This window comes from Simochromis diagramma, unplaced genomic scaffold (assembly GCF_900408965.1).
Source record: "Simochromis diagramma unplaced genomic scaffold, fSimDia1.1 OVJJ01000685.1, whole genome shotgun sequence".
Lineage (NCBI taxonomy): Eukaryota > Metazoa > Chordata > Actinopteri > Cichliformes > Cichlidae > Simochromis > Simochromis diagramma.
This window is the reverse complement of record NW_024387477.1, coordinates 5,184,375-5,202,389: the sequence shown is the minus strand read 5'-3', so window position 1 is coordinate 5,202,389 and position 18,015 is coordinate 5,184,375. Positions and strand designations below refer to the sequence as shown.

The 18,015-nt window shown below is 39.4% G+C and overlaps 1 protein-coding gene across 5 annotated transcripts in view; it reads left to right on the top strand.

Moving 5' to 3' along the window:
• gria1a (glutamate receptor, ionotropic, AMPA 1a) overlaps nt 1-11,256 on the top strand; it is a 73,360-nt gene extending 62,104 nt beyond the window's left edge. Inside the window, exons 14-16 of one of the 5 annotated variants that reach the window (XM_040015704.1) lie at nt 2,156-2,270; nt 9,000-9,134; nt 11,011-11,256. In XM_040015704.1, coding sequence (XP_039871638.1) covers nt 2,156-2,270; nt 9,000-9,134; nt 11,011-11,178 — 418 coding nt within the window. In that variant the 3' untranslated portion in view covers nt 11,179-11,256. Of the gene's footprint in view, nt 1-1,310; nt 1,426-2,155; nt 3,057-8,999; nt 9,290-11,010 lie in introns of those variants that run through there. The other 4 variants (XM_040015701.1, XM_040015702.1, XM_040015703.1 and 1 more) reach the window with 4 other exon arrangements.
• Nucleotides 11,257-18,015: the final 6,759 nt, after the last annotated feature.

The window sequence follows — 18,015 nt, the reverse complement described above, 5'->3', positions numbered from 1 at the left end:
GAAGTTCCTAATTAGATATTTATATACTGTCATTCTTTTTAGATTTTTGCATAAGTAGAGATTTCTTTTCTACACAGTAAATGAGACTAATAGCGCTGATAGCACTAATATTGCATTGCAGGCCTGATTGAAAACAGAACTTTTGAGGAAAAAAACCCCTAAAATAACTCTTCATTTTGCAGGAATGTCTTCAGAGATCACTTTCTTGTCGATTGCTCTGACGTTCTGTGTAAATTCTGATCTTCATTTCTGACATATACAATCTTCAGGGTCTGCACCATCCCGCTAACATTCAGTAACCTCCCTGACATCTGCTCACGCTGAACCAACCAAACCATCACTCTCCACAACATCCATGTCCACTTTAATTCTTCTCGTGACTTCTTTCTTGTTTCTCTGAGTCTGCCAGGCTAAGAAAGAATTTAGAGGTTTTACCAGCTCCAAAAAAACTGTCTTCCCTACAGCTGTGTGATGTCCTCCAGGTTGGGGGTAGAGACTCTTCTGTGTTCAGTGATGAGAAAGGCAGGATGCCGACAAACTAAATTGTTCCTGTGCAGAAGAATTGGTGCTGATTTGAGCAAAAAAAAAAAAAGGCAATCACGTAAAGGCTGTAATCTTTACTTTTATATGCAAATTCTGATTGCAGATTCTGGCATTCTTGTGATTTGTGGATGGATAGTCTTTGTCCTCAACCTTGCAGCTTTAGGAAATACACAGTGACCAGAGAGAGACAGAGCTACCCATGGGGAGGTGCTTTGGGTGATGTGTCTGCATTCGGTCAGGCAACATCTTTTTCAGCCAGTTAGAGGAAATAAAGCTATCGTGAAAGTGATCGTAGCAGTTAAAACCGTCGAAGCCTCTGCTGGAATTTGTTTCTGCTGTTATTTATAAATTAATCAGCATCAGCTTCTATTCACAAGAATGCTGTTATGGCTTGAATATTGATAGGTTAGTTACCATAGCAATTTGTATGCTGGTGCAGCTGAAAGGAAATTACCATCTGTAGTCAGACTTCCGCATCCAAAAGCATCTCCATTTATAGTGTTTGCTCTGCCTCTCTCTGAGGCAAGCCCCTCCTTGGTAAAACCCACTGTATTGGCACTCAGTGTTTAAGCCCCATTGCAGGTATGTGACTAACACGTGCATCCTAAAGCCAGCGCTCCTGCTTAACACCAGTAGCCAAACGCAGGAGTGCTTCCAGTTCTAAGTCAGCATTTCATTATCACCACCACCACCACCATACGACCAATCTCTTTATATCTGTCCCATAGAGTGTCTCCTAATGGTTATCGTTTTATATTATTTTCAAGAAACCCAGTAAACCTGGCAGTGTTAAAACTGAACGAGCAGGGCCTCTTGGACAAATTGAAAAACAAGTGGTGGTACGACAAGGGAGAGTGCGGCAGCGGGGGCGGGGACTCCAAGGTCAGAGCCAGTTTGATAAACCCTGCGGGTAAACCCACCACCACTGAGAGTGGGAGGTGGGGTGGGAAGTGGGGGAAGGGGAAGAGAGGGGTAACCGGCAGGCCCGCGCTGCACCACCACTCCAGCAACACTTAATCTCTCTGTGTGGTGTGGGGAAGAGCAAAGGGAAAGGACTGAGGGGGGTGATTGCTTGGCCGGCAGGGGATGAATTTGAAATCCATAGAGAGGGGAATTTTTGCATCATGTCTCCCTGCTCAAACAAAATAGCACTGATTTAAAATTGATCAGTGCTAATTAAAACGGCAAAGTTCTTTGTGTTGTGGCTCCCACGCATCCATTCTGGGACTATAAGTTTAGCTGTACAACATGGTTGATTTCGAATAGGAAAAGATCAAATTAAGAAAGCCTTGTGGCATAAGTGAGTGCAAGCAGTATGCCGGTTACCCAAAGTGATATAGTAATACACATCTACTGCCTTAGGGAGCAAACTAACCGAGCTAGATGGAGTATTAATTCATATCACTTTGATTGATGTTTCTAATGATGTTTCTGCAATATATTTGTGTGCACGTGGGTGTGGTTTGTGTGACATTTTTCTTTTGTTTTGTTTTTTTGACAACAAGCAAATCCAGGCATGTGTATCTATTTGTTGCTCTTTATGTCTCTGAATTAATAACATAAAATAACATGGTATAATATGTTATTTATGTTATTCCCTTATGGTTGGAAGAATCCCAGTAAACCTAGCGGTGTTGAAGCTCAATGAGCAAGCCGTCTTAGACAAACTGAAAAACAAATGGTGGTACGATAAAGGGGAGTGTGGCAGCAAGGACTCCGGAAGAAAGGTTAGTCTCCAACCCGAACCTGGCACCTCACAGCACCTCGCAGCACAACCCTCCTTTAATACTAGACCAGCCCAAAGTGCGCTGCACTTAGCAGCACTCCCCATGTGGCTCTGGCAGCCCAAATATAAGATGATGTTTAAGGATAACTCTCACCTGTTTATGGTTGAAAAATGCATTAAAATAGACAAACAAAATTTTCTTATCAATGTTTTTCCATGCATCATTACCTTTAAAGAAGAATATAATAAATCTCAGTTCCGTCTGAAAGAATTGTTATTGCAATCTCTCTACAGAAACAAAATATTTGGATTTAATTACCTTAATTTTGAATTAATAGGAAACCAATAAAAATGCACAAATCAAAGTGAATGAAAGCCACTTCTTCTAAAGTTTATCTACTTCAGCTTTCACTCTGGAGAATGAATTCTAAACACTTTGCTACTATGTAAGTACACAGCGAAGAGATTGTTACATCTGTCCATCCATTCATTTTCTTCCAGCTAAACTGTGTATTTGTAGTTTAATAATATCTAACAATGTCTTTATGGGCTGTCCGTGATCAAAAGAGGCACCACTTGACCGCCTGTCCAATCCACTTCTACTCTAACATTAACATTAACCTTTGCCAGCAAAGAAAGATTGTACTATTTAAACTAAGCCTGTGCACATATATGAATGGCAAGGAAATGGCATGGTAATTTTAATGTCACAAAAGGGTCATAAAGTCTGCAGTGTGAGTCATTAACATCAGTTCACAGCATTATCTATTAGACTTTTGCTCCACTTAAAAAAAAAACATGACGTAAATGTTAATGTAAAGGTGTATCCAGGACAACAAGATGACTTCATTTTATGTGCATTAACTGATCAGATCTTTTTTAGACCATATGAAAATTCATTAGCTACACTATACAGACAAAAGTACTGGGCCACCATGAGCTGGAAACCCATACCATGAAGCTCCTGGCACACAGCGTTTGTGCTGATGTTAATGCTGCAGTTAAATAACTGCAGCATTAACATCAGCACATCAGCACAGTTAAATAACTGCAGCATTACAGTTACATTACAGTTATGGATCTAGGAGGGATAAGATTTCATGAATGGACTTATTGCAAAAGTGGTCTCCTATTACAGTACCACACTGCATGGCTACTTGATTTTATACACCTGTTGCAAAGGTACTGAGAACAGGTGATTTCAAAGATTAAGAGGTGTGGCCCAATACTTTTGTAAATATTTTATGAATTCCTGTTTGGACTAGTTTTACAACAGTCATCAATTTATGATAGTTATACTGACAGCTCCCCAGACTGCCATCAGAGACCACCTTGTGGTCTTGCTACTAAGTTTACTGGATTGATCAAAAGTTTTGTTTATTGCATAAAACACATTTGATTACCAAGGGAGAAATGAGTTTATTTTTGTTTGTTTCAAAATGTACATATTTTCACTTTGAAACAGGCCGGCTGGGGTGTTGATCAATACTAGCAGATAAATGCCGAGGGATAATTTCAATCTCGCTTTCTCAGCAACACCAAAGCAAATGAACTCAATGCAGCTTACTGTGCAAGTGCATCGACAGTTCCACCACCACCACCACCACTTTGAAAAATGTACTTACCAGAAATACTGTCTTATAATTGGGCCAGTACTCTGGTGGTACTCTGCTGTTTATTTCTTCCTTCTGATGAGATTGTGTTGTCAGAGATTTATTGTTCGTTCCCAGTGTGTAAATAAACAATGTGTGGTGGATTAGCAAGGACTGTTAAAATTAATTGTTAAACATTTGGATCTGGGTAGAAGGAATCCTTATAAAACGGTTTGTCCAATCCTGCAAACAAATGTACACACACAAAGTGTTAGGATAACATTATATTTGTGCAGTAGATCAAATATGAATTACTCAAGCAGGCTTTTTGAACATAAATCTTTTTTGTCGAAAGGAATGAGAAACACAAAAGGGCATGAAGTGAGAAAGATGAGACATGAGCTATTGGCCCTTGCCTTTATATATTAGCCTTTATAATAATCCTGGCATAACGCTTTTAATTTAAGGTATGCATATATGGATGCCATGTCAATTCATATTAACCCGGAGTTGTATCAAGTCTGCCCACTGCACTTGCATGCATTAGAATTTTGTTATCTACTGTAAAAAAAAAAAAGGAGTTTCTCCCGACAGAAAAGCTTTAGCGTATTACTTCAGATACCTCTTTATGTACCTCTGTGTGGCCCACTGAACTCTCCCATTGCTTGTACCGACAGTTCTATTGGTAGTTTATGCAGAAGTGTCAAACTATGTACCATGAAGAGCTCAGTCTACAAGGAGCATGTTACAAACAAAATCACAGTAGTTACAAGGAGTTACATTTGAGGTTAGGCTTTCTGTAGAGTTCAGAGTGGAGCTGAAGCCTATCCCAGCCATAAACTGTATATAAACAATAGTGTGTTCAAGAAAAGTAAAGTAATTGCAGAAAAGCCATAAACCTGCATTCCCCCCAGCAGGAGACGTCTCCTCTGGTTGAAAACAGACCTTAGTAAAAACTGTTCCGATGGAATTATAGGTTCAGTCGATAATTTGAAGTCATATTAAATACACCATTGTGATCCATTCGTTTTCTTAGATGCTTATATGCTGGTCATCGTCCAGGTGAATGATCAATCAGGGTATGCTACATTTTTGTTGCAAGCCTATGTTCATCCAGTTCCTCTGCCAAATCCCCACCTCACTTGTACATTTGGTTTCAAAGACATAGCAAAAGTGGCAAGCTTAAAGAGTCACAGTGGGACTTTGCTAAGCACTGGGTGCATTCATAGTGACTACATACAATTTTTATATCCCAGTTTGACATTGGGTCAGGGACAGGGTTAAGATTCAACAGGTTGCTGGTGTCTCACAGACAGAGACTGCAATTACTCTAACAACAAGGCACCCTGAAAACCCCCCACACACAATCAAACCCAGATGTGAGATGACAGCCACTGAACCACCTTGCCACAGACTAATTAAAAGCCTTTATTGTTATATATGCACATATGTACTTAAATTAAGTGATCAAGTTTTTTTGCTTGATCGAATTCAGTGATTAGTTTGATGCTGCTCTCAGATCTGTATGCTAACAATGTAGCAAGAGCTAACAGCAGTTAAGCTAGCACTCTCTTTCCAAAGCTAACAATCCTAGTAGCACCCAGAGGGATTTCAAACTAACCACATCACACTTTATTTGTTTTCTGTGGCCACAAAATAACCTGGAACGGTCCAGTGTTAATTATTTAGCATTATCTCTATACAGCATACTTGTAGTACTTATTCAGCTTTTTATTTCACTACACTGTAATCGTCTTCTTGAAAAACTCAGACTTTAACTACCCTCTGCGAGCATATTTATACTGTGGAGTGGTAAAACACTTTAGCTAGTCATTAGGGGGTTTTTTTGGGGGGGGGGGGGGTATGTATGTATGTATTACTGTAAGTGAGTAAGTGGTAAAATTTTCTTCCAGTTTTAATATAACAAAACTAATAAATTGGAAGACTTTCAAATTCAGCTGACTGAACACAAATTCAAGATTTAGTCTAGTGTGTTTGGGGAATAAAACAGCAGATTCAGTCCTCCGTAGCACATAGTTTGGCACACGTCACCTGTTATAGAGTATATCTACATATTTGGACAGACTTTAAACTCAGTTTTGCACTTTGGTTTAAAGTCAGTTTATCTGAGCAAACAAATTAATGCCTCAGTTTTATTTAGTTGCTAAAAACCACTCAACTTTCCATGTGTCTATTTGAGTGATAAAAAACATTCCCCACATAATTTCATGAAAAAGAATATTTAATATACAGAAAATATCAGTTTGGTAGGTTCACTGATTCAAGCCTTAATAATTAATGTCCTCTGTATATCATCAGCAGATAACAGATGTAACGTTAGGGGCACTTGCAGCAGAGATAAACAAACCATAATATGAAATAATGTCAAACTAAAAACTTGTTTGTGCTGTTGTCACATGAATGCATGTGTTATGGGGCGTGTTTGTGTGTTTATCTATACCCATTTCCTCGCAACAAAAAGTTATCATTTAAAAAGAAAACTGTAATTTGTATGTTTTTGACTTCACATTGTGTAAAATGTAAGTCAGTGTTAAATGCTATCTGGGGCCTGCCACACAAAGCGAGTCGCACATAGTCATGCACGCACTATCTTTAGTCTGATTGAAAATTTGGGGTCAGATGCTGGAACATGACTTAATACGGTCTGGTGTTTACGCGAGGATGCACGTGCACTTAATCAGAGCGGAGTGACATGCAGAAGAAATGAAAATGTCACACATGCCTCAGTGGCTATCTTATTGTAGCACACGATTGATCAGCTACCCGCTGCGTCCCCACTCTTGGTTCTCATGCATTTACGTCATAACAAAGAACGTGTGCAGGAAAAGAAAACGAGAAAGTGAACATTACGTGATGAAATTCTTCTTTCTGAGAGGTTTGTGAAGAGGCGTAATCAGTTCCACCTGCTTATTCTGAGCTTTTTCTTTATTTGGATTTTTCCTTAATAGAATCAGAATATTAGCCTCCATATAAAGAAAGCCTCTAATATGGTTAACGTTAATTAAAAGTTAAATTCAGTCCAGTAAACAGTGGATAAACAGCAAAGTTTTGTTACAGAGCACATGCAAGAGGTGGGATTTCACGCAAACAGCCACTTACAATTTAATAAAAGTGTGAAATTTGACTTGACGTTCGCACAAAGTGGCAGGAAGTGAATTAGAGATACACGGCACTTGAAGGCAGGTAGAGTATGAAATACTATAAAAAGAATATACACTTGTGTAGGGTTATTAAACAGGGTTCAATATCACTGCTGACATTTTAATGTGCTATGTAAGTCTGTTTTGGGAAATAATAATTTTGCCTTCCTCTCTCATGAAGACAACAATAAATCCCAACTTAGTCTAAGACAGAGCATAATCTCAAAGTGTTTTATTATGATGTCTCTGTAAAGTTTGATTTCTTTTTTTTAACTTAAAGCTTTTTTCAGTTTGTCTGCTGTATATGATAGTGTCATCAGATGTTACAGTTTAGCCTCAAATGTTCTGTTCCTGTAGCGACAGAATAAGTAAGTTATGTAAATCTAAGCAGTCACTAAAAGCTCATCATTGTAGTTAACTTGCAACGGCAGATTTTGTTTGTGGCTTTTGGAAGTACTGGCTTTGAGAGAAGACTAGCTGCACTACAAATTATTCATGATATCCTTTTTATAGGGACAGGTGATAAAATGAGCCAAATGTTGAGGGAGCGTTCCTAAGCCCGATTCATGCTTAAGGATGTTTTGATGAATCATTGGAGCCTGCAGTGGGCATCAGTCTGTGCCAACATAAATTCACTCGGGCCTTTTGACTGGAACACCATTCTCTAACTTTGACTCATCGTACCTTCAAACTGCCTTTTGAGTCCTACCTTCGCATGCCGAACATTTTTTTTTTTTTTTTGTAGTACCTCCCGTTTGTAAGGGCTTCTGTTTTGTAACCGCGCACACAAAGATCTTTCAAATATTTATGAGTTAACTTTCTCAGAAAAGCAAAGTCACTGAACCAGTTTCACAGAATAACTCTGTGCCCTTTGCACTTATCGTTTTAACACTTGCAGTATTTACTGCTGCTGCTTGTATCTTATAAGAAGGTCCCCCCCCCCTCCCCTCTTAGGTCTCCTCCCCAAGTTCACCAAGATAAGAAAGCCAAAGTTAGATCCAAAGTTAAAAACTGCTTTGTGAGCCAGGCCTCTGAAATATATTGTTATCCCTGCTATTTTCTTGTTGTGTGGTTATGTGTGTCTTAGCTTGTCGACTTTTATGTTAACTTGTCTTCATGTGCCTTAATAGTTGGGGCATTTTCTTTACAATGTGGGTTTCTACTGGTTTGGATTAGTGTGGGTTAAACAGTACTGTGCAAAAAAATCTCGAGCCACCCTCATTTCTTAACAGTTTATTTCCAAGAAACAAGATTATTGTTCAGACTTCCTGGCCAATGGTTCTACAGGCTGTTTTGTTCCTTTCTTTCACTCATTTTCAATCTATTCCTAGTTCCTGAAGCTGCTGAACAGTGATCTATGAATGATTCAAGCATAAAAAGACACCAAAGTCCAGGGTTGAACCAATGTTTTGTCTACATATATCGGTCAGCTTATCAAAGAACTACTTTAGCCAAAACACATAATTTGTTTCCAATTCTTTACCTGAATCTACAAAAAATGTCAAATATAACACAGTTTGACAGGCAAAAAAATTTAAAAGTGATTCTCAAAACCTTGGAATATCTTGACATGCAGAAAAGAAAAGTAGATTATATTCCACTGTGCAATGTCATCTTTTTTTTTTTTCTTTTAGCATGATAATGATACCAAACACACTGCAAATGTAATATATATAGTATTTCAACGTGTGGTTCCACAAGTTTCAATAAATTATTGCACAATTTGTTCAGTTTTACTAAGAATATTGTAAAGAAGTCAGCGGTGGCTCAATATTTTTGTCTATAGTTGTCATTTTGCTGTACATGTACTCCATTTGAGTCGTTTCACTTATGATTTCTGTCTGTGAAACTAGTTTATAGCTAAATTTGTCTGTGTGTGTGTGAGAGAGCGAGAGAGAGAGAAAGAGTCCAATTATATGTCATATACTGCTGCCGCTATTGCCTCCTTACGACTTCTCTCCGCCCTCCTTCCCCCAGGACAAGACCAGCGCTCTGAGCCTCAGCAATGTGGCGGGAGTCTTCTACATCCTGATTGGAGGCCTGGGCCTGGCCATGCTGGTGGCACTGGTGGAGTTCTGCTACAAGTCCAGGACCGAGTCGCGCCGAATGAAGGTGTCCACCGCGCGAGCTGCTGCTGCCTCAGCCGCTCAGGCCTTTCACTGCTCAGCCTTAGACAGTGGTGCTAGCGCCCCCTACACAGAGCTGCAGAGCTACGGCCTGTACGCCAACAACACTGTTAAGATATAAGGGCAGAGCACAGCCACGGGGTAGGAAACGCTGTGATCAAGCCATGATGATGATGATGATGATGATGATGATGACATCTGCCTCCACACCCCCTCCCCGCCCATCTAACCGTGATCACAGTAGGGCCTCCCACGGCTTCCAGTGCAAACGCTCTCCTGTACTTCTCTCTACCTCTGCCGCTCCCTCGCTCAGTCTTTATGTCACTGATCTCCTGCAGTGTTGTTCAATCACTTGATTCCAAAATTGCCCTTATGCCTGTTTCGTCACGTTCGAGAAGTAAGTTTTCAGAGCAGTTGCTTAGAGTTTCATGTGTTAATGTGGCAGGATTGTTAGCATGTAGCATTTTTTTTATGTAGTTAGTTTTTGCCTTTGAATTTATATGTAGATGGATTATTTGTCACTATATGTTGTTCTCTAACTAATATTTCCTTCTTGACTGTGTGGTTAAGTACACATGTTGCTTTTCGATGTCACACTGCACAATGTTCCTCACAGGCCTTTTGTTAAAACCCATTACTTAACCCATTACAATAATCTACCACAGCACAGGTATAAAGGCAATTTGAATCACAGTGGTACATCTATCTACTTCTGTCCCTCTGAGCACTTCTCTGCCCTACTCCTTCTTCTCTTTTTGCTGACTGTCTCGCTAACGCAGGCCCCATTGTGGTGAACATCGTTTATATGTATACCATAAGGCAGACGTCGTGCGGCTCGCATGTCTTCCATCACTGCTTTGACCTCGAAAAGTCTTAACTCAAACTGCTGTTATGTTCACAGATCTAAAATGCAGGACTTGTTGCTTTATACTTTACTGGTAGATGTGAGGTTTGGTCTTCAGCAGCTGTTAGTTATCAGCTTCGTGGATCAATTTACAACAAACAGCCTCTGATTTATTCTTCCAGCTTCAAAGCCCCCCCAGGGGGGCGCACTGATATCGTTTTCATGTAAACAAAAAAAAGGCAGGCTGAATGCGAGGAGTGATCGTCTACATGAAATCTCTTATGTTTTAATCAGCCCACAAAGGGGCCACCTGATCAGTATGCTGAAGAGAATGGCGAGGAGCCTATTAGTCCAGCGGTGCCTTTATGCTGTTTGACTTGAAAGAAACAACAACACCATTCCAATTAGAGGCCGGTGTAATTCTCCAATCCCCGTGCAGCACTTACTGGTTGCTCCAGATCGCACTGGCTTTGCCCGATTTAATCAGCTATAGAATGCGGACAGATAGCGAAGTGGCACGCATGGGCACGTGCACGCACACACACAAGCATCACACATCATTAAGTCAGCATTCGAGCCCAGTGGCTTTTATTGCGCTAGACTGGAGAATGAAGCTAGTAAACCAATAAGTGAAGCCTCAGCTCCCTTCTCTCTGCCCTCCCTTCACTCGGCTCCTCCTGCTACAAATTGGGACATTTGATGCACAATGTCTGGTACCCCAATTTTAACACCGGCAAATATAACTGATAAGGAATGTTTAACAGTTTACTTGCTCCAGATTTTTTGGGCGTGCCTCATATTCAAAAAGTAACATAGGTACATGCAGCAGACTCTTTTGTGCGTGTATTAACGTAAAAAAAAAAGACTGGAAAAAAGTTGAACTTCTCTGCAGACATTATCTGTGTGCTGTTAGCTCAAACTGTTGCATTCACCGTTTTGATTACAAGATATCGCATGTGTGCACAAATACACCAAAATCTGATCTGTGGGCTAATTGCGATGTTTTTGCTTCCAACAGCAATCCATCAACGACGCCATGCACTGCTCCACCCTGACCAGGATGAGTGGCAACGGGAGCGGCGGAGAGAACGGACGAATCCTCACCCACGACTTCCCCAAGACCGTTCAGACACTGCCCTGCATGAGCCACACCGCCAGCATGGGACTGGGTGCCTCCGGCATGTGATCATCATATTACTGTGCTGGCGGCGAGGGGATAGGCAGGGTGGGGCAGAAGAAGAAGAGCACAGGACTCTAATAACCTCAAAAAAAGCATAACAAAACCCATGGCTGTCCGGTTTGACCCATCTATTCTCCCGGCTTTCCCAACTTGAACAAAAACTTACTGCCAAAACGGACTCTTAAAAACCGCTCCTCGCAAATGATGAACAGAGAATCGCAACTTTTTTTTCTTTTTTTTAGTAAGTGGGTGTTTGAAAAATAGATATCGAAAAAAAGAAGGGAAACGTGCTGCAATAAAGAAGTCGTCAACTGGGCGTGTTTTTGGACTTCTTTTTTTTTTTTACCGTGTTCATTTATGTGGAAAAAAAAAGAGTTTTATTCTTCAGTGTGACGCCTGCGATGTGCCATTTCGATGGAGCTGTTGACGTTAGTCTGCTTGTGCAATATCTTCACCTCCACTGCTGACCTTGTACTACCTAGATGCTTTCCGATGGCTGATGGATCATGTCTTTGCACAGATGTGGCAGAGGAGGACAAACACTTGTGACTGCTACGATGATATGATGTTGTTTTTGGGATGTCCCCACCTTCCTTCACTTTTACATTTATACTCCATTTTTGAAGGACTAAGTGCTCAGAGTAGCATAGCCAATTTTTGTGAGATAGTGGTTTACGCTAGATTGATAGCACAGATTAGTTCGTCTCACGTATTTTTGATTTGACTTGTGTTTCGATGACGGTTAATGATGTTCAAATCAGAAGTTGTCCAGGCTACGACAAACAAGCATTGCTGCTAGACGTCATTGAGCACATCATGCCTTGTCTTAGTGCCACATGACCATTCAAATGTGGAACATTGTACACAGATTGAGTTTGAGTACTTACATCGATCATCAAAGCAGTCATTGGGCACATTCATAAATGCTCACCTCAACCTACGTGAAAAAGAGAATGGAGATGACACAATGACACATTATCCTGTATGTACAATACTGAGTGACCTTAAACTGTATTCTGCTGTTGTGACATTTATAGCATAATCACTGATACACTGGACAGTCTTTTTGAAGACAAATTTAGAGTTTATCTACAGTTGTTGCAGCATTGATATGTTTTGTTCAGTACTGAGCGAAAAAGCCAGAAAGCCGGCTTCCTCGCTGTTGCTAGCTAGCACAGCAAGGAGGGGGTGCGATTGATACACTCGATGTGACTGACAGATTTGGAGTTAGTATTGCTATTGGAAGTCAAGGTTATGGTGATCACTGCGCTGCTTGGCTCTCCCGAGTTCTCCCTTTCAGATCACATCAAGTATCAAGGAATCAGAGTGACAGGCCTGGGACATTAGAGGGCAGATGTGACAAAGGGCAGACATCCTAGGTTTGGCATTTAGGCCCTAAAGTAAGATTCCATACTAGAGCATTTCAGTACATTTAACATAAAACGACCGTCGGTGATGCACTTTGTATTTCTTGGGCCCATTTTGTCACACACCATGGTAATTTATATTCTTATGCATAAGTGGCCAACGGCAGAAAACAAACCTTTAGCTAATTCTGTGATTTAAAACGGAAAGATGATGTAACAGGAGGGAAAACGAGAAACACTGGCATGATTCTATAATTTTATTTTTTTCGTTTATTGACAATAATTCCAGAGATGCGAGGATACCAACAATTTTCACTTTTGTTTTTTTTTTTTATTAGAACAATTTGAGTGTTTTGCTGCTGTCTGTACTAGTTTACTTGTTTGATATAGCCAGGAGAAATGTGTCACATATTTCAGTATGAAGATGTTTTAATCAAAACACGATGACAGTGTTGACCCCCGTCGCTCTCACAAGGCTCTGATCATCAATAAATCACAACGGGCCGAAACAGCTTTTGCTTAAATCCCGTCTGACCTCAAACCAACATTTTACACACAAGTAAGATATTCATGAATATTCTCATGACAGTAGCAATTATAATAACAGCGCACATTTGTTTTCATGTATGAAAATAGTTTTCATATATGCAAACCAATGAATTGCCTCCAACCATGTACCAACAAATGACAGTCAGCTGTAATTTTTTTCACAAAGTGCATCACATATTAAAACCTAATTTATATGTATTTTTTAAAGGTTTATTAGGAAATAATCCTTAAAGCAGTACATTCATTAATAATGTGGCTTTCCCACTTATCCAGTAACTACGGGGAATCACGTGTCCTTTTTTAAGCTTTCACCACAGACAGTAATATTTCAATTTTATTTTTTTGAACAACTTCTACACTTTTTCTATGATAGCCCTCTCTGCATTTTCTTTACATAGAAATAGATAGAAATAATTGGTAGCACTATGCTGACTGCAAATAGCGGGAGGACCTGTTATTTTAGAAAAACTGAGAACATACACATGGTGATAAGAAATGTATTGGATGTTGCGCTCTTATCATAAATGCACAAAAGCATATAAGTGGATAGGGTCCAGTGCTTTAGCTTTTTCCTTTTTTTCCTCCCCAGGCTTGCACATTTTGCGACAAATGCATCATGCCTTGATCATCCTTAGGAATTTTGTGTTTTGCCAGCCTCTCTGAAGCATTCAGTCCCAGTTTCTGGGTATTATTGCAGAAAAGGTGCAGGATAAAGTGAAGGAAATATGCAGTATTCTGGTTTGTTGTATTGAAATGAAATTTCAGCAGGGTCAGGTGACTCACTGATATTTTTTTAGGTAGTATCAGAGCAATAAGTTACAGTATCAGACTTTGACTAGTTCATTTTTGTTTTGAAAGATTGGTAATCATAGCTGGTTTTGTTCTTTTCATTGGATTTGTCAACAATAATTAAAAAAAAAAATATGTATATATATATATATATATATAGATATATATATATATATATATATATATATATATATATAGACTATTGCCAAACTGATTGTTTAAATGGAGTAGTCGTACAGCTGAAAAATGTGCCAGGAGAGAAATCACTAACAGTTTTTTTTTTCATAACACATCAGAGCCTGGAGCTATGTAAAGGATGCATTATGTGCCTTCAGCCAGCATGAACATCTTTTCCTCTTGCATAGCTATCACTCCACCTCAGTCCACCTCCACAAATATTCCACTGCAGAGTACAGCAATTTCACATACCCAAATCGTTAAAAGGCTTTCAAGTAAATATAGGAAATGCCGAAGTTTAAGCAGAGGGAGCAAGTTGAGGGAAATGTGAGTAAAAATTAAAGTTTTTTTTTTAAAAAGTGGTTCAAAATTATAGTCCTTGAAAAGAGAAGTCCTAAAATGCATCAACCATCACCACTGGCTTGATATCTGCGTGTCTTTAACAGTGTCCAAGGGGGTGAGTTTAGTCTAAGGTGACTGGAAGGTCGAAGCGCTTGAAATGGGATTTTCACTGCTGTTGGATGCCAGAGGTCAGCTTTGGATTATGTACTGCAGAATCTAGCTGACCTCTTATTTTACAGCCAAGCGCCTGTACAAAGGCAGCACTCATCCTTTGCTTCCACAAATGGATGTGCTTTTATTTTTATTCCTGAGTTTGTATCCTTTTTTTTTTTTCCTTTTTCAAGGGTACCAAATCTAATGTGGAACCTCTCTTTCCGCCATTCCGCCATAAGTGGGCAAGCAAAAATCATACGTATCTCCACATTGTTATGTATATAAAAGGATTTTTCTCTTCCCCAGTGAAAATGTTTGTTCTCCTTTAAATCAAGCCTCAGTGTACCAGAATTAGTTACCTGCCGTGTGAATACTTTTTTCTTTCCTCCTTCATATGCGTCTTCTTTTTTCTGATGATGTATTAATTACTACGACAGCACAGCACTCTTCTGTGGAGGCTTTATCTTGGGAAATATGTTTTATATGGCATAACAGGATTTGTAAAAAAAAAAAAAAAAAAAAATTAAACAAAATGAAAAAGTTTTTGTTTTTTTGTTTTTTTAAAAAAAAGGACATTCAGTGTTTGTATTGTAAAGGAGAATTAGGTGGCACTTTGAAGGCTATGAAAAAAGTAAACAACACACTGATGTTAATTAATCTGCAGACGCTTTTTGTTGTTCAAAGCCAGTTTAGAGTTGATTTAAATTTAATCTCCTGTTGGGTTTTTTTTTTTTTTTTTTTTTTTTGAAGTGCTTAAAATCTATCACCATGTGAATATTTCTTTTTTTTTTCATGGTACTTTTACTACTGGAATCTAATCACCAGAAACACTGTCATGTTTTTTTTAACTCTACAAATGTTAAAATTGAGTTTTAAAATTCAAAGTTCAATAAATGGGTTCAAAGTTTTAAACTAAATAAATATAAAAGAATACAGAACACTGTTAGGAGTCAGACTTTTGAGAAATCTTCTTTTTTTTCTAACCAAAGTGTCCTGGAAAGAAGTCATCATGCTTTTGTAACTGAATAAAGGAATAAACTATGGATATTTGTTCAGTTTTATTTCCACTGGAGTCATAAATCTCACTCCGTGCCTTAGGCAAATGGTATATGATGTTAGATATTACAAGCAGAGAAGGATAAAGCGTTGCCCGGGTCTGAAAGGAGTGCGCTGATCCAAAATAATAATAATAATAATCTGAGGTAGTCTGTTTTATTTGAAAGCAGACGAAGGAAGACTGTGTTACATAAGCTGCTAGACAACTGAACAGAAACAATCAGGGTCATCGAGATTAGTGTGTACAGACACTTAATCAAGCAGCAACTCAGTGTGCAACTCACTTGAATTAATTGGGATTTTGTAATATGCATCATTTCCTGTACAAAAAACAGGCAAGTGCATATGCATTACCAAACAGCACAGTGTGTGTGTGTGTGTGTGTGTGTGTGTGTGTATCAGTGGATGTAATGGGAAGTAAGAGGAGTGTAAAACGGTGATGGCATGCTGTTCATTCTACTGACATGGCAGTCATTTTTCCCATTGTAGATATTTAATCTATAACAGCTCTTTTTTTATTAACACACTTTATTAGGCCAGCAGTCAGATAGTGGTTTTTTTTCTGTTCCATGCACCTTTGTTATTTTTCTTACATGAAGTACCTGCATTATGCTGTTATCATTCCTGCCCCACACGGTAGTACTCCAACCTGTTCAGCTGTTGTTATGTGAATTAATTCAATTCAGTCAGGAAGCTCGCTTAGAACGAAGCTATTGTGTGAAAGCGATCTATGTTCTATGTTTGGCTCATCTCACCTCATCACTCCCCAACAAAAACAGCATGATCAGCACAGCAGGGGAGTCGTGGTAATAGCGTTCCCCCTTCCCAATGGTGAATGAAAACCCGAGCGTACAGGTGGATGCTGATTGGAAGCACTTTTTGAGAAATTCTATATGAACAGTCATAACAAGTGTTACCATAGCTTTCGAAGGAGACAGCACTGCGGTAAAAGATCCAGCACTGACGGCTTTAATACTCCGCAGTGATTAGCCCCTAAAGCCTTAACCTATTTTCTGAAATTTTCTCTTCAAAATGCATCCCAAAATCTGTCAATGAGAGCTCAACAACTTTGAACAACCTTCGAATGATATGCCCAAGGGACGCTTTGCAATACAATAGATCCCTGTCACCAAGCTTGTGGGAGATTTTATTACTTCACTTCTGCTAAATGAGGTACTAAGCTTGTCTTATAATAAAAAGCAGTAGTCGTTCTAAAAAGCAGAAACTGTTCATTTTTACCAGGGGCCAACTTTATTGAATGCCCAGAAATCTTCTAAAAACCTGTGCATGATTTCATTGTTCAACTAGAACTATCTTTCAATTAGAACACGTAATTCTTACTGAGAAGTGTCATTTTTGAAAGTTTATGTACTCTTGACAACAAATACTTCTACACTTTAGCAAAGTTTTGAATGTGCAAAAGGAAAAACGCCCTAATACATCCTGTGTTGCCTATATTTTATTGACACGAAACTCCCATCATCTCAAACGGGCTTCTTGAACATCACAGAGAGTCCTCCGTATCCCAATGGCCTCTACAGTCACCAGACCTCATGCTGTGTCAGTGAAGCTGCTGATGGTTTGGTACAAATCTTACCCCTTGACGATTCAAATTCTTTTTAGCGCACTAATTAATCTATTTCCCCGGGTATGTTGCATATATTTAGACTTGATGCATCATCCTTTTGATGCATAAGGGGTGAAAACAAAAAAAGAAGAAGAAATAGTTTTCATTTCTTGGGGTAAACATTTCATGCAACACCCGCTTCTCATATCACTGTTCAGCCTGGAAGAAGAAATTATTATTATAATGAAGATACAAATATAGAATGTACCAGCGTGCGCTGCGCCGAGCACACGCGCCTTTGAGTGTGTGTGCGTTTGAGTTTGTGTGTGTGTGTGCACTTGTGTGTTACATTAGAGATAGCAGGGTGTCATGCTGTGTCACACCCCATGATTAGTGGCATCAACCGTCGGAGAGGCCCCACTCTTTTTCACTCTGACAGCCAGCAGCCTACTGTATAATTAACATCTCTTTTGTCTCTCTTTCTGCCGCTGTCTCCTTTTTTTTCTGAGTGAGGTGTTTTCAGCAGTCACAGGATTTTTGCAGTTGGGTTTACCTCCTCTGACCTGGCAACTTTCTAAATTCTTGTTGTGACTTTGAAATAGGGCTGTTTGAAGAAACGTGTCTGACATCTCAGTATGATTTTCTGCGCCACGGGCCTGAACTAACCACCTGTATTCACTAGGTCTGATATGTGACTGTTAATGTCTAATAGGCATAAAGAGTCTGACAGCTCAAATTAACTTTATCTAAGGAGAATGAAATCATATCCCTAGGTTTCAAGAGCCCAAACAGTCAGACTTTATCTAAAATTAAATCTGGAGGTGCCACCTGTCCTGGATATTG